This window comes from Rhipicephalus microplus, chromosome 8 (genome assembly GCF_043290135.1).
Source record: "Rhipicephalus microplus isolate Deutch F79 chromosome 8, USDA_Rmic, whole genome shotgun sequence".
Classification (NCBI taxonomy): Eukaryota; Metazoa; Arthropoda; class Arachnida; order Ixodida; family Ixodidae; genus Rhipicephalus; species Rhipicephalus microplus.
Genome location: NC_134707.1, coordinates 5,788,682 through 5,811,027, shown reverse-complemented (window position 1 = coordinate 5,811,027; position 22,346 = coordinate 5,788,682). Strand labels below are relative to the sequence as shown.

Sequence of the window (22,346 nt, the reverse complement as noted above, 5' to 3'; positions counted from 1 at the left end):
AATATACGTACAGCATGCGTCTAGGATACATTCGGAATATACGTAGATCATCTTATGATAATGTATCCCTCCTATAATAATGTCATCTTCGCCTTCAGCGTTCTAGCCGAAGTTTAACGCTCCGGATTTACATCTACATAATCCCGCCTCGATGTGAACTTACGTTGAAGTCATCAGCCTGAAAGAAATTCGGTGTATCCACAGGAAGCAAGCACAGGACCGCCAGTTTGACTTGGCATCGCCTCGGAAAGTCACTCGCGGACGGCGCGCTGAAAAGTGCAGCGAGAGCTTAACGTACTTGATCTTTTCCCGGGTCGCGTACGCTATACGCGGAATAAAGGACGCGTGTCACGGGAGCGCGAAGAGATGTTCCGACTTTGCTGCTTCGCAGAGGAAGCTGGAATGGCTAGCTTTTATGGAGCTAAGCGAGAAATTCCGTTCGCAGAAAACTGTATGCCTAAAATGGCTTCCTTGACGTTATTGGTGTCCTTGCAAGTGGCCGCAGCTTCTACAGGTGAGCTAACCGGACGTTTTTTGCCCGTTACAAGGGCGGGAATGTGGCGATGGCTAAAGCCAAGATTTATCGATGCATTGGCTGTAAGATTCTTTCAGCGATATCCAATAGCATTGTAATAGACAATTCCATCTTGCAGTAGCGTGCGGTCTTTTAGAAACTCTTTTCTTTCTCTAATTTTTTAACAGCAGAGCTGTTAAAAGCGAGGTTCGTCGCGTGTCGCAGATAGACAATCATCATCATCATCATTAACCGGCTCGCACTCAATCGCCACCCAAGAACTCGATGAAATTAAACGGAAAAACGTTTATAAAATGGGAAAAGGAACAAAAGTGGAGACGGGTTAGAAGCTGGTAGGTGAAGCTGGTAGGTGAGATGAGGAAGGAATGCTTTGTAAGGGTTGCAGTAGGAGTCAGAAATTGCGCACTTCCAAATCGGAGGTAGCGCGCTTCTATAATTTCCTGGCGAGGTCTTAATTTGAAAAAAAGCACTCGGTAGCAAAGTGAGAGGTAACTTAGCAGTGGAAGCGTGGTATTCTTTTGTAGCGAGAGCTACATTGGTCGTATTTTCGCCGTTTCGCTGTGGCCTGTGGCCACGGTCCCCACCGTGAAATGACCCGTTGCCTAGCAACCGCCGTTGCTGACAACGCCGCTCACCGCGCCATCTGGCATTACATCGGAGGAGGAGCCAGTGAAACCGCGTTGCAACAACGAAGGAGCCGTCGTTGCATCGTATATGTGGAAGCGGTAGCTTGGTGGGATTCGTCGGAAGATACGAAAAGTCAGAGAGAGTGAAATAAAAAAAGCTTTGTCGTCAGTACAAAACCAGGAGGAGGCAGTGAGCCGAAAACACGGAGGAAGAACGAGCCGCATGCCTCGAGAAGCGTTATCGTAGAAAAAACCAAGCTCAACAGTAATATTGACCATACCTCTCACTAAGTAGACTCAGACGTAACTGAGCTAAGCCCCAGCCATTTTTGTTTTATTTTGTCACCGCTTTTCTGTGACAGAATGTCCGAAAGGACCCAGTTACCAATTTCCCCGGGGAAGAACCTTGGTTTTCGTTCTTGGCATCTCGGAAAACACCAATTCATAGCACATAACGAAAGGCGTTACAAGTGGCTCCTGTAATCAGGAGGCTAGGTTTAACTAACAGAAAGGCGAGACCGTTACTTACGTTGTGAGCGCTTTTGTGATCAAAGATCGACGTGCCCGAGTTAAGCAGTGGTTCCACAGGACATGATTGTTGGGTCTAGATAAAAACACAGAAATAAACTCAGTCAGTCATCCCCGCTTCTTCTGTTTCACGTTCTTAGTGAATGTTTTTGCATAACATAAAAAACGATTCGTCTCGTATTGGTAAATTCCTCTAACACGATTCAAATACCACCGTGCTTGCTGCGAGAAGAAGCTTGGTGATCGACAAGATGCGCGAAAGAACAATGCAGGTGGCGGCACCACTTCGAAACTCCCGCACTATTCACTGTAACGTAATCATATTTTGACGGCGTCTGTTAGAATATACATAGTTCTTAATCAGTGCAAATGAAGTACGTTGAATTCTTACAGAGCCTGAATACAACGTTTCAGGAAATTTTGTTGAGCCGATGTGGTCAACATACGGATACAATTCGAAATACGCGACGTCACCATTGTAGTTTTCAGGGGGACATTTCGAAGGAAAACTATCAACTGATTTTTTTTTTGTCTACAAGTAAAACTGCAGTGGTGAAATAACGACACTGGAGTTTTCATAGTATAATCGATAAGTCCAAAACCAATGTATTGCTTCCCTTTAGTGTCACTTTGAGCAAGCTTCTAAATGTTCCATTTACTTGTTAACGGCAGTTCACTGCAAATCCCGAGACAGAGAGAGACGAGAAAATTCTTTTAATAAGGTGAAGCTGTTAGTCAGGTTTATCGCTAATTTGGCTTCATTGGCACAACAGACGAGTAACTTGCAGCGCTTAAATAAAAAGGGGCAGAAGAAAAGACAGTTTGGCTGTCGTTTTCAGACAACGCGTCTTTCGGGGCTGCTGTGTTTACCTAGTAGTTGTTCGCCTGGTTTTAAGCTCCAGGTACGTTCCCGAGACATTTATTACTACTTAGGTTTCTAAACATGGTTTACCACGAATCTAGCGAGCTTTGTAAGTCTCATTCACCCGAAGTACGTCAACGCAATGAACACGGATCAAATAAAATTTCTAATATAAATTAAGTAAATATACGTTTATTACCGACGCCATTTAAGGAATGGATGCTCTCCCGGAACACTAAGCATATTTATTGATTACCTTTGTAATATGCAGCTTTGTTAGAAGCTAAACCTTGGAGCAATGAGTTTAAATAAATGTTTGGACTGCCCTATATTCTAAGGAAAATATTTGTCCAACAGTTTCTATCTTAATGATTTCTGGCATTATACGAGTCAGACTCAAAACCAGGATATGATTATCAGGCACGCTGCATAAAGTAGGCCATAGTGGGACCACATAGGATTTTTTTTAGCGTGCAACAAACTCTAAGTATCGATCTCGAAGCAGGAACCATGAAAGCATTTATCTTGCTAGTGCTGGGAGATGAATCGATGAATTCGAACATTGTTTACTTATCCGGGGAATGTCTCGTTGGTTAGTCAAGACGTGTCAACGGCCATCAGCATTGGGCTATGAAAGGCTGCATGACGGCCAACTCAAGGCTCATCTCAAAATCATCTTTAATGAACCTACCCGTGACATGAAGTCGCTGCTGACAGTCTATTTCCTCCGTCCCAAGCAGAATTTCAAGCATCACGATTCGATTTGTCAAGAACCTAAAGGCAGTACCCATATTGACACCTATATTTACGCTACGTACTCACAAAAATAACCTTCGTATTTCGAAGCCTTTCAGTGCGACAACAGTCGGAGTGTATCTTTATGTTCTGGCTCATTTGCAGTTACTCACGGCCACAATGAGTTTACAGAAAAGAGCATTACTGTTTTCCCTCGAGTGCTGGAGTCTCGAGAAGACGGCTCGGAAAAAGTACTCATCGTTCACGAAGGCTACAGCCTACACTTGAGGAAGGCATCTATACTCGCAAGGAGTCTTTTACTGCGGGATGTGACAAGAGATGGCGTCGTCGAACAATACGTGAGTGGTGCAAGTTAAGATGACAACATATTCGCCTGGAGGCACGCAGTACAGGGTTGGTCAGGAGTTGTCAGGCCACTGTTGCCAGACCAATGTCTTCCTATGGCTGCACAGCCTAGGAACTTTTGACCAACCCTGTCCGTGACGTCAAAGACCTCGGGATCTTGGGAGTAGCTGCAGAAGGCCGCAATACCACTTTTGCAATACGACATTCAGAGTACAAGGAGCTGATGCTATAGGGTAATAGCGTCTTTTCCTCATCTCTTCCTCCTCTCAGGACTATACACCGAAATTATTCTGTGTCTGTGACATACGGAGCAAAGACGTCACCTCGTCTGTGACATCAAGATTGGTATTCATATTTAAATTTTTTAATCAAATTGCCCCTTCCATAGCGAAGTACAGCCAGCAATACTCAATCCTGATTATCTCCAAGTATTTCAGTTATCCTCTCTCTCTCTCTCTCTCTAATTCACTCACTGTCTAACTCACAGATGCCCTTCCGTCAAAACTTAGACTTCACTCACTGTCTGTGGAAATAAGCAAATACCATGAGATGATATTTTTTTTTTAGAAAAGTCAACCTCTGCGAGCACGTATGATGGCACTGCGCTGTCTGCGCTCGTTCACGCATTTACTGCATGTCCTTCGATGTCTTCTGTACCTTGGTCATCTACTTCATACCTTTTTTTTTTCTTCCTTTATTTTCTCGTTAACACCTCTTCCATTCCTGGTATCTTAAATATTTAAAAGTTGTCATACCAGGTCATAGAAATCTGAAGTAAAGTTTTCTTTTTTGCACGAATGACGATTATTGCCTAAGACAACTGTATCAATATTCTTACAAGTGGCAGTAAAGACGGGGAACAACTTGACACTATTAACATTAACTAGAAGATCAACATTTGGTATTTAATGCTACTCGACATTTGAACGCTATTTTATCCTGTAGGGTCTCATGTTCACTTTAGACAATGATGATTTAAGACTGAAAATAATGAGGTTGAACATTATTATGGCACCGAATTTCCCGTGTATCTCCTCTCCCGTGTATCTCTCTGCCACAGCTGTACGCTCGTATATAATGCTGCGCGCTCGCACCGTTGCACGCTCCCAGCTGCGCGCACACACAATTATGCACAAATGGGAAGGGGTAATATAAGCTTTGCACAATATATACACAACTCCACACACAAATCAAACATACACGGAAACATACAAATTGGCACGACAAATGGAAACACAAGCAAACAACAGCGCTGCTTCGCGTCCCCACATGGTCCCCTTTTGTGGGAGATGGTGTGATTTTTTTAAGCGCTTTCTATCATCAAGCTATTCGCGGATGGACGGGAAATTTTACTCCGAATAAAACGAACCCAAAAAGCACAAAACTTGACACCGTGAGCACCATTCGTCTTTTGTGTTTTTTTTTTTTGTACTGCAATATATAATTCGGTATTAAGCAGCTTCTGAAAAATTAGCTATTTGGCGCTATCATTACATTGACCTTGATTTTTCGCGGTATGGAAATTAGAAGTCTAATCAGACTCATTGTAAAAGAACTTGTTGTTGGGCTAGTTGGTAGAACTTCTTGTTGGGCTAGTTGGTATAACTTGTTGTTGGGCTAGTTGGTAGAGCTTGTTGTTGGGTAGTTGGTAGAGCTTGTTGTTGGGCCAGTTGGTAGAGCTTGTTGTTGGGCCAGTTGGTAGAGCTTGTTGTTGGGCCAGTTGGTAGAGCTTGTTGTTTGGGCCAGATGGCGTGTGTGATGCATGGTGCGTAAGTGCGTGAGTGAGTGAGTGAGTGAGTGAGTGAGTGAGTGAGTGAGTGAGTGAGTGAGTGAGCATTACATATATTAACCACAGCGTCCTTCCCTTTAGTTTCTGGAATGATTTCCACTTGATTTCCACTACATAGGAAAATTGTCCATAGGGGAACAAAGAAATGATACAGCAAAGTTTATTGCAATACGGCTTGAACACAACTCTTCCCTTTTCCAACTCACCTAGGTTAACGGCGCCCACTACGAAAGACATCTCTACGAAGACACAAAAAAGAAGGCATCCCTGCTGTTGAAGCCTACAGAACACGGCGACTACTTCATTGTAAGTGTTGTTTTCACAAACATAAATGTTTCCGCGCGCGTGCGTAAGCTCCTGTCATGCGCAATGTGCCGACCGACATCCTTTTCGTTCAGACAGGCCTTGTAAATTTCACCCATCGCATTGAGCCAGCAAAGCTTCGGGAAAGGTCCTCAACTAGAAGAGCAGCACACAAGATAGTGCAAATTCACAGCATACAAGGATGGTATGAGAGTGACGAAGTAATTGGCAAGTATGCTAAGGAATCCTACAGCTCCTTACTTTATTTTTGCAAAATTATCAACATTCTCGCATGCTTACTCCCTATGAATGACAAGTGCAGATTCATCGTATGATACCTTGACGAAAAAAATCACAGCATATTCTCGGAGTGAATGATGATGAGTGAGGTGAAGCTTCCGCCCATTCTTCCGTCCGTCTGTCTGTGTATATGCTGTGCTGGCTACACCGGAGGGATGGACAGACCATAAGGAGCTTCGCTCCTAACCGTTCTATTAAAAGAGGTTTGAGCTACTCGTAATCTTCGCAGGTGCCCTATTATAATGCATGTGTTTTCTTTTCTTTTTTTGCGAGTGACATTTACAGGTTGCACGCAAATTGCTGATCCACTGTTATCAGTACGTCAATCAATCATGCAATCTTATACAGAGGTTCTTTGTGTCTCTAAAACAGCAGTAGAAATTTCACAAACGCTTTCACAAGCTTAGATCTGTCACGTTAGCAAAATGTTATGAAACGTAACGTTTTCTTATCAAGGTACTTTGGTAAATTAAGTTCTCGATTCAGTTAACTGTACCATAAAAAACAGTTGATATCATTCTTCATGTAAGTTTACTTCCCGATATTAGCGAGTGCAATTGAAAATGTCACCTATTAACGCAGGCGGTAAAAAGAACAGCAGCAGTGAACTCACGTGTTTTATTCCAGATGATCAACTTTACAAAGTAACTGGAGACGAGATGGGTAGAACGCAAATGCCGAGATTATGTCTTAAATAATTGCTTTACAAGTGTGACACACTAACTCTGAACAACCGATGCTTCATAATGTCTGCATGTATACGCTGTTTGCCCTTTTTTTTTTTACAGAAAGGGAATCCCGAGAAGCAGCACTTCCGGAAGTTGGTACGTCTTGTGGAATTCGGACTCTGTAGTGCTCAATGTACTTACAAGGAGGGGGTTGCTAAAAAAAAAAGCGGTGGAATCTGGGGGAAATCTAAATACGTTTAAAAATGGCAGCCACACGGGATAAATTAATAACTTCCTACATTTTTGTTATTTATTGATAAAAAACGTGACAGCTACTGCTCACTATTAGGGAAAATGAGGCTTCTGTTTATTTTTCTTGAACTCTAGGCTAACGCCGTAGCACCTGTTACGATATTCTTAAAGATCGCTTTGCGTTTTTCTATATTTGAGCCTGAAATGTATGCAAGTTGCGATATTCCGGCTTTGATATTCAAAATTTTTTTCTTCTGCAAACTAATATATACGGATTCGTCGAGAGTATGCCATAATCTCTGCCGTCAACAGATCATTAACGTGGAAAATCGCTGTGCTGGTAGAGCAAACTTGGGGACCAACTTGGCGTTATCACTATATATGACCCACGCTTTTCTGTAATGACCCCTTTTATCCAGTTTGGCAGCTGACGTATACATTGTTGTAAATGCCACTCACACTCAATTGAACGAGGAAAAAAGTAGTTCACGGTGTAACATATAATTGAAAGCATTTCTCGCGTATGAGAAGATGGCCTACCAATGTACCAATGCACATTCGGAAGCTTTAATAAAAAGCATGCAGCCGAATTCCAAATTCGCTGCTGATCGTCTGGACAGGATAACGATTGGGGGCGGGGTACTAGAGGGAAAGGGGGGTGCATTACATTACAGTAGTAATGAGAAATCTGTGATCCCAACGTTTCGACTAGCGGACTTGTCTCCCTTAAGGCAGTTACTGCTTTGGCGTCCACGTTGGCCCCAGCGATATTCCCTGTTCAACAATTTTTCATCGCTTCTAGTATCCACCTGGCCTTGAATCTCTTACTTATCTGTATTTGTACTTTATGGTGAGTGTTTTGTGAATCATACATTTTCGTTTAAGGCTTATGTCATTAAGTTTTTCTGCCGACACATGTTTTACAGCTGCCCCATTGAGTTCATGTTACTTTACTGTTTAAAATTTATACAGGTATAACGAGCAACTGGAAAATTAAAAAATGGTTGCTAGCTCACAATGTACGCTCCGACAGGTCACCTGGCCTACTTTGACTGATGCCTGCTGCGAAGCGCTGGGCGCTGTTGTCAATATAATATTTCGATATGCGGGCATGCATAGGTAACACCTCGGCAACTACAACCCATAGCTTAGCGGCGCTAGCATCAAGGTAACTGTTTCAGGACATGTTGTGGAATGTTAATTCGCGTTACGCTTGCTGACAACTGTAGCCATATAGCGTTTGCATGTCTGTGTATGTGCTTGCCCAATTCAGCAGCGCTAGTTTCACCATATCATCAAGCGATATCCTACATCGAAGCGCGTATGCCTGACACTAAAAGAAAAACAAAGTTGAAATTAGCTGGTGTTTCAACTGTCCCGTAATAAGCAGTTACTCTCCTTGAAAACATGACATGGCGATTAAAGGTTGTATGGTATGGCCTACAGCGTTTGCTTTCCGTGTCTGTTCAAACATATTTGTTTTGCACGCTCGTGATCTTTTTCTCTTTTTTTTTCAAGAAATGAGAGCAGCGATTGCTCAGGAGTTCGGCGTCGAGTTGCACTTCATCAGTGACTACAATCACACCGAGCACTTCAGAGGGAATAAGGACGCTCACATCTACTACGTCACGCTGTTCCTGCATTCGGTGAGCAGTGACTCATCTTGATCAGTTTGATGTGTTCCTTGGGTAATGGTGCGTCTCCGTAAACAAGTTCAAGTAAATCGTGACCACCCGCCATATTGGCCAAGACGTTACGATGCTCGGCTGCTTACCCGAAGGTCGCGGAATCGAATCCCGGCCGCGGCGACCGCAGTTTCGATGGAAACGAGAACGCTTGAGGCACGTGTGCCTAGATTTGTGTGCGCGTTAAAGACCCCCGTGGGGAAGGTAGAAATTTTCCGAGGATCTCCGCATCGGCGTCCCTCATAATCACATCGTGGTTTTCGGGCGTTAAATTCCATTAGACTCGCTGGTGCCATTTTATGCGAAAAACAATTTTGCGATGACACTTTACCATGAGGTCAAATTTCACTTCGAAAAAGGAAACTGCACAAATTACGTCGAAAAGGCTTTTTCACTGTGTCGCTTACAGATCGTGGATACTATATGTTCCTGCAAGTAGATGATGAAAAGACAGAATGAAGCGAGCTCGCAAACACGATACGTCATTTTTGCGTAGATACTTACGAAGACAGCGCTGTAAAACATCCATACCGATTTCGATGATGTCGAGATTCTGCCGGCGGAAGTCCCTGTCACGAACACGTGCCGGATCAACTCAACACCAATCTAAACATGCTTGCTGCATTTGTCCCGGCGCCATCACCCGAATGGCATGTGGCTTCTAGAAATGGTTACATGCCCACGCACAGTCGCAGTCAGCAAACATTGCGTGTGTTAAGATGCACAAAGGAACTAGGAGGGTGCCTGAACGTTGCGTCATGAGCATCAGAATGACCCCATTGCCGTTTCTCGCGTCCGTGTAAGGGACCAGGGATCAGCGTGACAGCAGGTGCGACAGGCAGCTAGTGCTGCCCCGTTTATTCAGTCCGTCACATTTATAATCAAAGGGGCAACGCCCCTTTGATTATAAATTTTGAAATTTTGAAAACTTTGATTGTAAATTTTGAAGGGGTTGATCAAAGGGGCAACGCCCCTTTGATCAACACGCGATAGCATCAAGATGGGACGAAGCCCCTTGAGCTTGTCGTGCGTAGCGCACGAGTGAGGCGCGATACGATACACGTCTCGGTAAAACAGTGGCTACGGGGCTCGACTGCTGACCCAAAGGTCGCAGGTTCGATTCCGGCCGTGGTAATCGTGTTTCGACTGAGGCGAAGCGGTAGAGGCCTGTGAACTGTGCGATGTATGTGCACCAGGTGGTCGAACTTTCCGGAGCCGCTTATCTACGGCGTCTCTCATTATGATATCGTGGTTTTGGGGCGTAAAACCGTAGATATAATTATCACTGTTCGTGTGCTTCAATCACGTCTACACCCGCTCAGCTCTCGTCAGTTCACTAGGAGATTATTAGCATTATTTATTACGTGCGTGCGTCTCTTAATCACGTCACGCGTTCATTATATCGCGTTTGTTCTCGTTAACACTAACGTTAGCAAATAGCATGTAGGCACGTGATCTAACAAATTGTCTTTTCTTTTTGCTTGTGAGTTCGTATTACTAGCGATAATGAAATGGACAAAGAAAGATGCACACATGTCGACCACTAGCTTCAAGTGACTTTTTACTTCCAGCGAACAACACTTAGAGTGATGATAACTACAAAAAAAACATATCTACTAATTGTAGCGTTACTATTCCGTCAACATCTACGCGAGCCAAGACATGTGTCACTTAAGCACCTTTCCAAAACACTAATCTCTCTATTTTTTGTGAGTATTAATGGTCGTCCTGCGTTCATCTTTTCTTGTTGCCGATTCATTTTCGCTCGTAAGTAGCATCTACCCACACCAAAAACATTCAACTCGACTTTCAACTTTAGCTGTAGATGTTTTTTTTTTTTTCATAGCATAGAATGTGCCACAGAAACAAAATGCTTGCTTGCAGGGCAATGTGCAAATGACATCGCTTATTTCTCAGGTCAGCCTCCGCATGGACCAGCTTACTCCTCCAGTTCCCATCAGTATCACAAAAATTCAGACGACGTCAACGGTAAGGCTAAAATCGAGACATGTTTCATCCTTCCTAAATCCTAATTTTGCCATTACAGAATCCCGAAAGCTATGTTAAGCTGTGGGAGAACGGCGACCTGATCGGCAACGAGACGCTTAAAATACTTAACGAAGTAGTGCAGAAAGACAAGGCCTACCAAGAAGCAGACGCAGTGTACATGGCGACCGGGTAAGCAAAACTGAACTTCACGTTGATTCGAGTTCCCCAAAGCAGCGAAGAGACTTTTGCCGCACTCGAAAACAAGAAGTAGCTATCACAAGGCTGCGTTGCCGGGTACCAAATCTAAAATTCTATAAACACAGGTCTGCTCAGGCACCTTCGCTACTGTGTGCATTCTGTGATGAACTGAAAACAATAGACCATTTCTTTTTGACCTGCAGGCGGTTTAACACATTACGAAAAACCCTATTATAAATACCTTTACGTGGTATTGGTATGGACTTATCTCTGCCTGTCATTTTGTCTTTTGGAGCTTCCATTTCTGGTTTCTCTAATGCGACAGTATGCGCGGCCGTCCGGGACTATATTGATGAAACTAATAGGTTGACTAATTAACCATTTTAGTTATCCTAACGGGTCCACATAATTATATACGTATAAAATCAGATTATTGCTCTATTCTAAGAATAAATTCGTGTATGTAAATATTTGTATGCATTACATTAAGCACCACACTTTCCTAGGCTATCGGTAATCTTTATGTTAAATCTCCATCATTCCAAATCTGAACAGTAAATTTTGAAACCACTCGATTCTTGACCAATCCCCCACAGTGGGTATGCGCCACTAACAATAGGAGAACAACAACAACAACAGCCTGGTGTAGCCGCTGTTAGAAATGGGAAACTGTGAGTAGAGAGAAATTGAGCGCAGATGGCTAACCTTCTTGGTGTGCCTCACTTTGGCACTATGTTTAAATATCCCAATAGAAGAAAAAAAAAAACGCCACGGCTGCGGAGAACGCGCCGTGCAGTCACAGCAAAAGCTTTCAGGGTGGTTTTTTTTTAGCTTTTTTTAACACTCGTCTGGCAAATACTATACCGCTACACTCAAATGGGTCATAAATGAATTTTTATGTGAAAGTGCTACACGACTGCAAGTCATTTTGTACACTTTGTCGATACTGTGACTGATAACGGTGAAGAATTATGGCTGAGCCTTCTGTGATGGGTCAATGATCTTCTGGTCACGCAATTTGCATGGCGTTACACCTGCTTCTTATTTGAATTCTAAAACGCTCTATTACACATGTTAAGGCGATTCCATCTTTGACATGAATCCTGCATAGGTTTCGTAGGTTTGCAAAGAATTTTCGGGGTCAGGTGTGGCTCAGGGGAAGAGTAGGGGGCTGCTACGTTGAGGGCTTGGGTTGTAATTTCTTTGTAATTTCTTATTTGTAAACTTTGTAATTTCTTATTTCTCGCAATAGCGGCTACGGACGCCAAAACATCTACGGCGCCAAAAAAGACTAGACGTTGCTGTGATCTCATGACAGAATCTTTCACTGCAAAACACGTATACCGTGTATACAGTGATACAGCTTGTGCGTCGTTTTTTTTTTTTGGGGGGGGGAGGGGAGCTGCGTCAGATATTGACGCAGCACCAGCATGTGTTCTGAAGTGCCCGAGTGCATAAATGCTTGTTTTCTTATACTTTCAGCCGAGAAATGATTACTCTGATACCCGGAGGGAAGAGCTCATACATATCTGGTATGAACTGCGCAAGTCTGTCTTAGTTTTAATCGTAGATTGTCAGACTCGAACGCGTACAGAGCTTTATGGGCATCTCGTGGCTTACAGGAACGGCAGGAAACGCCAAAGCGTGTTCCACTGAAAAGGCGGCAGTTGGCGAGGACAAGCCAGGCGTGTTTTCGGGTGTGAACACCGCTGCTCACGAAATTGGACACCTGTGAGTATGCATCCAGGAGGCTCTTCCCTCCCATCGATAAAAAAAAATCATTTCTTAAACCAAAAGTGTGCATTCAATCTACTTTCACAATTGGACAACACCTCGGTGGCGTTTCTGAAGGACGTGTTCTCAGGCGAAAGCCCTGGACGCTTCATCAAGGGGAAAATTTGACGTCACATCCCGTGGCTTCGAAGACGAGTGGTCCAAAAAAATTCATCACGTAGTGTCGTCATCATGACTTCGCACCGAAAAAAAACTTGTCACATCATCCTGATCGTAGTGTAATGCCACGCGATGCTGTTTTGGCACCCTCCTTTGGGGGGCGAACAAAACGGGAGGGCGCGCCATCTCACGAGAAGAATGTAAAGACGGCGCTTGGCCCGTGAAGCCACGGCTAGTGTTCCCTACTCCCATATATGCTGAGAAGGAAAAAGAAGGTGGTTTTCGCCTTCGAGTCGTCACCGGTGAAGGCGGGAGAGTCTATTTGCACCTAACATCTCTGGGTGGCGTGACCCAAGTTAAACGTCACACGTGACGTCATTGGTGAAGCGATCGGCTTAAGTGGTCACGTGACAAAAACGTGACATTACGCTTCCACGCTGCGAGCCCTGGCTTGGCCGCCCAGCGAAGGAAGCCCGCCTAACCGTATCTCTCCGTTGTGCCGTTCATGGACGTGTCGCGAGTCGTTGCGTGGATATGACGAGCGCTGTCGAGGCAGGGTCAAGCGCGTTAATTTTCATTAGGTAGCCTCCATGAACGGCCGGTCATGTTGACTCGATAGTTGTGTGGCGCTATGCACGCCAGGCAACGCGGTAGCGTGCCGCAAGAAACAGGTATGTTCGCCGGCATTTGAATGCGGGATTATGGGCTCATTCAAAGGGGTTACAATCAGAAAACGTCGTCGGCGCAGTCCGGATGGCATCTTTTCAGTGTTTTAGACACATGTGCTGACCTGCGCTGTGCTACGAACTCGCACCGCAACACGCCTCATTTGCCAGTGAGACGAACACTCGCTTTGGTGATCCGAAAGTCACACTCCATGGCGTATACAGAATTTTGGACTGAGGCAAACATGTTTGAGACCCGCGTGCCGAGATTTAGGTGCGCGCTATAGAACCCCAGGTGGTCGAAATCACCGCTGCCCTCTACTTCGGCGTCCCTCATAATCTTCTCTGCTTTTAGAACTTTAAAACCCCGACAAATGCATTACTCTTCGGTAGAGTTGCGACGCCGAGTGAACGGGTGCCACGCAGAAGGAAACGGGTTACCGAGGCGTAATGGAGCAAACTATAATCAAGCCGCCAAGTTAACGAGTGGTATGCATTTTCTGATTACGGTGCAGGGATGACGACCACAAGTATGTGAGATAGCCTCAAATAATTCCAGCACTGGTGTAAAGAGGTACTACTCATCGTTTGACCTAACGTCACTCTAATAATAATAATAATAATAATAATAATAATAATAATAATAATAATAATAATAATAATAATAATAATAATAATAATTGTCGGGTTTTCACGCGTCATCACCACCGTATTATTATGAGGCACGCCACAGTATAGGGAATTCTGAATCGAATTTCGACCACCACCACCAGGTGTTCGCTAACGTGCACCTAAAACTAAGTACACAAGTGTTCTTTCCCCCATGGGAATGCCGCCTCCGTGATCTTGAATCGAAACCACGCCAACGAGCTTAGCAGCGCAGGACTCGACGTGCTAAGCTACGGCGGCAACCAGACTATATATATAGTATTCAGAATCGTACAGTTTCGCTGTGTCAAGCCCTGCGCGACTCAGTTGCAAGCATCGCCAATCTTTTTTTTTTTTAATTGAGTTTACTCGCGTGTTTCACAGGCCAAGTGAAGTTGTTTCACTCACTCATTTCTATATACGTTTTGCGCAAGCCGAAAAGAAAATGTATTGTATACGATGACGGCAATTGGTATACTAAACAAAAGTGCACACTATCGAGCATGTACATACAGAGTATGTTGTGCAGTTAAATTCCTTATTCATACAAAGGTTTACTTTCTCTTCCAGATTGGGCTCTCCTGACGACAGCCCAGGGACGTGGGGTAACTGCGAAACGAAAGATGGGTACCTAATGAGCAAATATGCGCACGGAAAACAGGCCTTCACGTTTTCGAATTGCAGTAAGAAGGCCATCGCCGAGTTCTTGAAGTAAGCCCTGTTACGTGACTAATATGAAAAAATCCTCAACCTCGGTGCCGCCAAAGTGCTGACGAAAGCTGCTGTTTGGCCTAGTCGGCACTTATTCCTTACTAAGCACGCAGGAGAACTATAGTGTATAGACAGACACAGTAGCGCTGATGTGTATATGACAACGCTGATCTATTGCAACTTGCGAAACGACGTAGCATATTTTGCATGAAAAAAAAAAAAACGGATACTGTGAAACACGACTCAAGCGCTAAGCCTTGTCCTCTCTGTTCCTGCTCAGCTCATTCAGCCTCGTCTTTCGTTCTGTCAACAGATCAGAAACATCCAACTGCCTGCGCAAGAAAGTCAGCTGTCCCATTTTGTCCTTCCCCAACAAGGCATTAAAACTTCCAGGGCACGCAATGAGCTTCGATGCCTATTGCAAAGCGCTCTACCCAGCAAAGAAGCATGCTTTTTTTCTTGAGGTGAGAAAACGTTTGTCCTTGTCTCCACAACGATTTCCAACCATTTAATCTTTTTTAAGGCGAAAGCCCTAAGTGCCTGATCCTACATGTGACTCGAAAAACTCGGCATGTGATAGGGAAAAAAAAATCACGTGACGTACATATAGTGCAAATCTAATGAAAGTCACGGTTGTAGTCAGAATTGATCTCAGCTATTTAGTGAGGCAGTCGAGCGGTCCACAAAAAAGCCACAAAAGATCACGTGACCTCTCAAGTTCTCGTTATGATGGTGATAATAATATAGGCCTTTCAAGTAATTTGAGGCCAAGGACCATTTGATATTTTTTTCACTTCTTTTTCTTTTTTAACACTCCATTATACGCAAAAACGTCTTCTCACTTACTCCTACAGGCTATTTTTATCAATATTCATTCCGCCTTTTTTTTTTACTTCTTCTACATTCCCTCCGCAGCTGTTCGCCTTCCTCAAGAAGTGCAGAATTCCTTGCCTGGTAGTGGAGAAAAATACGAATAAGCTCAGGTTTCTGACGACGCTAGCACCGGACGGTACGCGTTGCGACAAACGCTATCGACGCAGGGTAAGTAAGACAGCGTTTCTCTTCGAAGCGACCTCAGCGACATGAAACCCAAAGCACTTGTCGTGCTGCTTGTATCGAATCTATCAACGCGAGCAGCGAAAATAGCATTATTTCTGCCTCATCAGTGAAACATGAAGTCAATCGACCCCTGCTACGTAGTTCACTTCGTGTGCGTGCAAATGACAGCACAAACACGAAAGGGCTTGTGAACTTACGGAGGTGCTTTTCGCAAAACGATGGCTACGTATACCAGATGCCGGCAAACTGACTCCCGAGTCGACTCACTCGTTTAATCACTCAGAATTGACCTGTGGTTTAAGCGAGTCGGGTTGAGTAATGTTTCGGTGACTGAGTCCGTTTGAACAAAGTGTGCCAGATATATTTTTTGAGAGAATCTGAGTGAGCTCCACGTTCTATTGCCGAACTCAAGACATTCAGTTTGTTTGCTATATTGCGAGGCATAGAGTTTCCTAATGTACACTAGAGAGAACTCTGGCGCTACTCTCTATGGGAGCTGCAACGCACGGCGATTCAGCGAGCATGGGAATGACGGGCAGTACACACATTTGTCTAATTTTCGTACTTCTGGCCTGCTTCTGACTCCGTGTGTGTTCGTGTGACTTGGTGCTGTTTTTTTTACGAAAAAAAAAATGAGCGAATGTTAAGCGTTTGCGCTTCGCAACCTTATTTTATTAGGCTTACCATTTCGAATCAGGTCACAAAATTCAAGAGGGTTCGTTTTTTTTTTTTCTTTCAAAGCAAAACCGTAACCAGCAATAAACGAAGCCGCAAGTACGATTCGCCGCCCGCAAGTACGAAGACTAGGCAAATGTGTGCACTACTACCCACATGACTACCCATCATTCCCATGGTTGCTGAACGATCGCAGCGCCAGAGTCTCCTGTAGTTAATTTTAGGGAACTCTATGTTGCGAGGTGCTGGGTAAACTTCTTAACGAGATCTACAATCCGGCATGCGCACGCACTTTTTGAGTTTTTCGCGCGTTCAGGTTTGTTTCAATGTATTTCATTCGTTCGACAACACTCGTCCTTCTCGTCTTGTGTCTCCGCCGTTTTCTCGCTCAGTTTCCCACGTACGCATCGATTACAGCTCGCCCGTCTTACCACCTTATACTGCAAGTGAAATAAACATGCTGCTAGTTAACTAAAACAGATTCGTTATATTAGCGGGCAGCACGCCATTGCGTTTAATGCGCGCAGATTCTTTGAATTAGTTGCCGTATAACAGGACGCTTCTGAGAGCTATCAGTAAGACACGTTAAATTGCAATTTAGTAGCTTAGCAAAAGAAAGCTAACACTCGTGACCTTGGAGAAAGAGAGACACGTGCCGTAACATTCAAAAGGGGTGCGCGAATATTCGAAAACTTCTAGTATGTAATAAAAAATAGTTCCCCATTTTGTTTCATCCGTTCATTCAGTTAGTTTTAATTCGGCTATTTTTTCGGCCTTCGAATGGAGCAGATGCATTTAGTTGATATGAATAGGTTTTAATAAGTTACAAATAATTCGTAATGTCAGCTGTACTGAAATAAAAATAAAGTAAGCGCAATGATTTCATCTTCACAAACAAAGCATAAAGGTATTCGCGTGACGTCATTCGTATAGGGGCACTAACGAGGCAGTCGTCATATTTGTGGTCTCGCACGCGGACGTCACTGTAGTACAACAACCACAGTTTTTGACGGAACGTGTTGTTATGATATTTTCTTAAAGAAGATGTCGTACTGAGGCGCCGCACCACCAGACATCAGTTTATCATATGCCGAATCACTGAACTACCACGGCTATGGCAATACACTTCCTGGCACCACCTAGCGGCAGAGCATTGTGAGAGGGCTACTTCGCTCTTTGAGCCAGAGCAGCAGTCTCAGATTACCGGCTGTACAACGGAAATTCGCACTTACTGAAGAGCACCGCGAGGGCCTTTTATGACGCATAAGGCAAAAAAGATTCTACGTCTGACGCCACGACGTGATATATACGTGACGGCGTAAAGGCGAATGAGTCAAGTGAGGGCGGCGTGGCATGCGTCATGGAGAACTCTCCCAACGGAGGCGGCACCGGCATGTGCATCGATAGTATCAAAGTGTGTTCGGCAAAAGCCTGTGATCATTCGTCATACTATGCGATGTCTTTTTTTTATACTCTCTCAGCTCTCCCGTGATTGATGAGAGTGTAAGGCGAAGTGGCTGCAGCTGGCACCGTTTCAGGACACGGACAGACGGACCAAAAACGCGAGTATGAGACGCTAAAGGATTTTGCCTTAGATCTAAGGCGACAGCTTTTAGCGTATGCAGAGGACCTTTAGCAAATGCTCTATGGATAGTGGAAAGTTTAGCCGTGTGTACAGTAGAAAACGGAGTAAGACACATGTGCAGTAAAAGACAAAGCTAAATGTGTCTGCATTTCAGGCGTCAATCTTTAGGGCAAAGGCGCGAAGGGTTTCGCCTTCGAGTCCCCCTCACAATAATACTAGATACCACCGCGGAATTATGTGCCTCATTCGTCAATTGGTATCTCAGGAGAGAAAGAGAAAAGTTTACTGTAGCATAAAAGCCGAGAAGTCAGCCTAAACAAGTTTTCTGACCTGTCAGTCAGCGTTAGGAAATGGGAAGGGGTGGTACAGAAATAAGAGAGAAGTCGTTCATGGTGATGATAAAGAAGAAGGTGGCGATGAAGAGCGATCTCGAAAGTGCAAAAATTATTTACAGTCTCGTTCAGTTCTGTCTAACGCAACAACTTGTTCAATGCTTCCAGAATATCGCATTGATTGATTAAATGGTGGTCCCAACGGAACTGTTGCGGAATCTTGCTGCTTCGTAGAGTTCAGCAAGACGGTGACCATCAAAACTGCTTGCGTGATGTGTCACGGGAAGAGGCACAAGAGGTGTTTAGTTTCGGGCGTGCCTCGTACCTCCCAATTCGGGCGGTCTGCACGGCCGATAAGGTGTACAGGTCACGACGAGTAACCGTGACCTTAATGCTAAAACCCCGAATACAGGGATGCGAACACCGTTTTTGCATGGACAGTGCTCATTTGGTCCCGAAAAGCACGTGTAATTTAACGATCTTATTCATCTTGCACTGCAGGTTTGCAAGAATACCATCTGCGTATGACGGCACGATCACTTTTGCTTGCATAACGATCGATCCATTTATTTCGGGCGCTTGATAGCAATGCAGCCTTTATGAATCGGCACACTGCGATATAAGTGTATACTTCGTGGAACCTCCGAATTGTTCAATAAATGTTTGTTTCAGTGAGCATATGGCCATACAAGTGTCTTTACTAGGTTTTTGTTTGTTTGTCTCTTGATTCGATGCCCTTATGTGGTTGTGTGACAAAGTCTACCCTGCAAAACTGGTTGTTGTAGGGCCCCCAGACACATACTAAGCGTGAAACAGTGGGCCCAAAGTCTACCCTGCAAAACTGGTTGTTGTAGGGCCCCATGATACATACTGAGCTTGAAACAGCGCACAGAGATCTAATCTTTTTGCTCTGTTCCTCGCTCAGTGTACACCTTCGCTCTAAGCCTATTCACAAGGCGAAATGGCGCTCGTAATACACGCTCGAGTATACTACAATTACTTCACGTGCAATGAGCTTCAAGGAACTAGCCAGAAAGTGTCCGAATGTTTAACACACTCTCTTCCTGTTCAATAGACCTATATGACAGCCTTAGTTTATTTATGCGGCAGCAGACATGCAGGGCGTGCTAAGAGCAAGGCAAAAAGACAAAGTACACATGGTTATGGCAAAAACCAGACAACGCTACGCTTTTCCTGCATTGTAAGGACTGCACGATTAAACCAATTTTTTTTTCAAGAAGCTAACGTAATAAGCAAAAGTAAGAACAGGCGTGTGCGTGAAATAATAGAGGCAAAGATGATTCAGATATTAGGTGATAAAGGCTTCAGTTCACCGTCATTATATTGAACTAACGTTGCAGTTTCTTTTATTTAATTTTCCAAAATGATGGCAAGTGGTTATCTGTTTTTGAAATGCGCCTTGCAGTGGCTGATTTCCTTATATATGTGCGAAAAAAAATTCTCTAATAAATGGTAGCTCAGCGCTGTGTTCTCTTTCTGAAATAATGTAGCAAGGTGGGCTAGTTGGAACACACTCATGACAGTCAGCGCAAAAAATAGGACAGAAGAAATGAAAAGTGTACACGACAAACGCTGTGCGAGCACTGAAAGGTTAGTAGAAACACAAAAGAAAGAAAGCTGTTCTTATCAACTCTGACCAAGCATCTAACTTGGAGACCTATAGGCCCATATTCACAAACGCTCCTCGGCTCGAAACTCGACCTCAATGAATCTTTGAAGACTGTTTGGTGTTGCAATTTCTGCAACGCGAAGTCTCAAAGACCCCTTGAGGGCGAGTATCGAGTCCAGGAGCGCTTGTAAATACGAGCTCTATTTTCGCATGTGCGCTTCTAAAGACATCCAACAGTATTTCACACAGAATACCCGTGTCACAGGGACAGTTTCAACTGCCGTTATGCCTAACCATGGTTCACAACATCGAGCATGCATTGCGAAAATATATTGTGAAATTTTCGACGTCACGCGCGCAGATTTTGGCGATAAATTTAAAAATGAAGCTTTAACCTAAATTTTTTCTGCTAATAATAAACTTATGATGATGAAACATATGACATTAGCTTTCTCAGAGTGCAGTTCGTCAATCTAAACCAAGTCAAGTCACTGTTTCTCTTTAGTGTACCTTTGAGGCTGAAGCTGTTTGAATCATTGGCACCCTTGTTCCGTTTTGTGCTCTGTAATCTTATCTGCAGCGCGGCCAAGTTTTCTCCAATACGGTCGCACTTGACCGATCCGTGCTGGTGTAGCTTGCTTCGGGTGCCATGTGCAACGACATTTGCGTGGTCCCACAATGACACATGCGGGCAAAAGACAATTCGAAGGCGCATCGTCTCCCTGAAGAGCATGACAATTGTAAATGACACTGTTACATTATATGTTGCGTACACTCGTACTTACCGTTCCTGCAGAAGAAACCGAGTTGCCCACGGCGATTATCCTGCTGAATGGCAGCGTTGCTTTCTTGCATTCAGCTGATTAAACCCGAACTGGAAAGCTCGAAGCTCATCGGAGAGGCCCAGTACGGGCCGTAATGAGGGTGCGGATAGCACACAGCCACGCTACAAGGGATCATCGCAACACGTGCGCCGTACAAATTTTCAAGTTGTTCTGGCAACTGGCGATGGCCAGGCGCTCGCCTCGCTCTAAGCGGCACCATTTGCGCATGCGCAAGAACCACACCGAGTTCGAAGGCGAGATAGTTCCTTCTTCGCCATCCTACAATCGCTTGCCCCTCCTCGCCACTTACTTCTTCCCAAAACGCGTGGTATGACTCGGCCACTTGCGCAGCTAGACGCAAACTCAGTAAACGAAGTAAGTTTATCGTGCACGAGAGCCATGCGAGACAAGGCAGAAAGGGCGTGCGACTGCAAGGCGTGCAGGATTGGAGACAATTGATAACAGATATCTCTCGAATATCGACCGTTCGAGAGCTTATTTCATCCTGCCATCGCGTAAACGAACTGCTGGCGTCACGAATCGTGCCGCAAGGACAAGAAACGCTGGGAGATAAAAACACGCTCGTTCTTCGTATTTTCAGAGGTTATCGTATAACTGGTAAGCGTGACCAACAACAGCTGCTCTTTGCTTATTCTGAGCTAGAGGAAGCTGTGGACCGCCCACTTTTGTGACGCAAGCCCCAGAGAAGGGGCATTGTTCCACGCTCAGCTGCGCGTAAGATGTAGGTCTCTTGTCGTTCTTCGTTTTGGCGCTGAAACTGGACGATTTGCAGCGGCTAAAACTTTGTTGGTAGACGACGGCTGCACCGCTCGATACACCGCACTATACTTGTTCGCAATCAATACACCAGAGCACAGAGAGGGCAGTGTGTGCCGCCATAATTAGGCAGCACGTCGCGCCATCTGTTGCAAGCGCGGCGAAGTAATACCTTGAACTGCCATGCGAGCTGACGCTCCGCAAATCAAATGCGAAACTTTTCACCCCGAGTACAGCCGTAAGCATGCTTTGCGCTTTTCCACTCTTGTAATTTGGGGCTCTTTTCGTGTGAAACGGCGCGATGTGCTTCCTCAACAGTCTGGAATGTCCACAACACGTGTATTGCAGACTGAGGAAGCAACTTAATCAGGTACAGTCGACCATAAAGGTTTATGGACCACGCGAGCGCATGGCCAAATGCCTCTTCGTGACACTCCGCTATGCCAGCGGCGCTCGACAGCACCGCAATGCCCTGAAAGCATCCCTCCCCTAATTGATGGCCTGTCTATTTTTCTGACTGGGTTCAAATATTTTTCACCTTTCGCTTTTCAACGTGGTGCGCTTTTGGCATCTGCGTCGACGAGCTTCTTCCTGGAAAGCAGTCTATGAGCGTAACTGTTATCAGTCGCAACCTTTATGACAAAGTGACACCTAGCCAACGGAACGCCGTTCGAGGCACGCCGTGATAGTTTCGGTCCTCCGGTGAAAACA

At 44.7% G+C, this 22,346-nt stretch overlaps 2 protein-coding genes across 3 annotated transcripts in view; one reads left to right on the top strand and one right to left on the bottom strand.

Moving 5' to 3' along the window:
- Window positions 1–19,080, top strand: part of LOC119164021 (venom metalloproteinase antarease TserMP_A) — a 46,114-nt gene extending 27,034 nt beyond the window's left edge. Inside the window, exons 1-14 of one of the 2 annotated variants that reach the window (XM_037416117.2) lie at window positions 336–514; window positions 3,452–3,645; window positions 5,652–5,747; window positions 5,840–5,972; window positions 6,833–6,868; window positions 8,483–8,610; window positions 10,567–10,638; window positions 10,697–10,827; window positions 12,319–12,368; window positions 12,459–12,567; window positions 14,613–14,753; window positions 15,067–15,217; window positions 15,669–15,794; window positions 18,906–19,080. In XM_037416117.2, the coding sequence (XP_037272014.2) occupies window positions 367–514; window positions 3,452–3,645; window positions 5,652–5,747; window positions 5,840–5,972; window positions 6,833–6,868; window positions 8,483–8,610; window positions 10,567–10,638; window positions 10,697–10,827; window positions 12,319–12,368; window positions 12,459–12,567; window positions 14,613–14,753; window positions 15,067–15,217; window positions 15,669–15,794; window positions 18,906–18,932 (1,542 nt within the window). In that variant the 5' untranslated portion in view covers window positions 336–366 and the 3' untranslated portion in view covers window positions 18,933–19,080. Of the gene's footprint in view, window positions 1–335; window positions 515–3,451; window positions 3,646–5,651; window positions 5,748–5,839; window positions 5,973–6,832; window positions 6,869–8,482; window positions 8,611–10,566; window positions 10,639–10,696; window positions 10,828–12,318; window positions 12,369–12,458; window positions 12,568–14,612; window positions 14,754–15,066; window positions 15,218–15,668; window positions 15,795–18,905 lie in introns of those variants that run through there. The other variant, XM_075870844.1, reaches the window with a different exon arrangement.
- LOC119165689 (uncharacterized) overlaps window positions 1–21,197 on the bottom strand; it is a 35,817-nt gene extending 14,620 nt beyond the window's left edge. Inside the window, exons 1-2 of the transcript XR_012885459.1 lie at window positions 20,820–21,197; window positions 1,691–1,765 (exon numbers count right to left, since the gene is read on the bottom strand). The gene's annotated coding sequence lies outside the window, so the exon portion shown is untranslated. The remainder of the gene's footprint in view (window positions 1–1,690; window positions 1,766–20,819) is intronic.
- Between the last annotated feature and the right edge of the window lie 1,149 nt (window positions 21,198–22,346).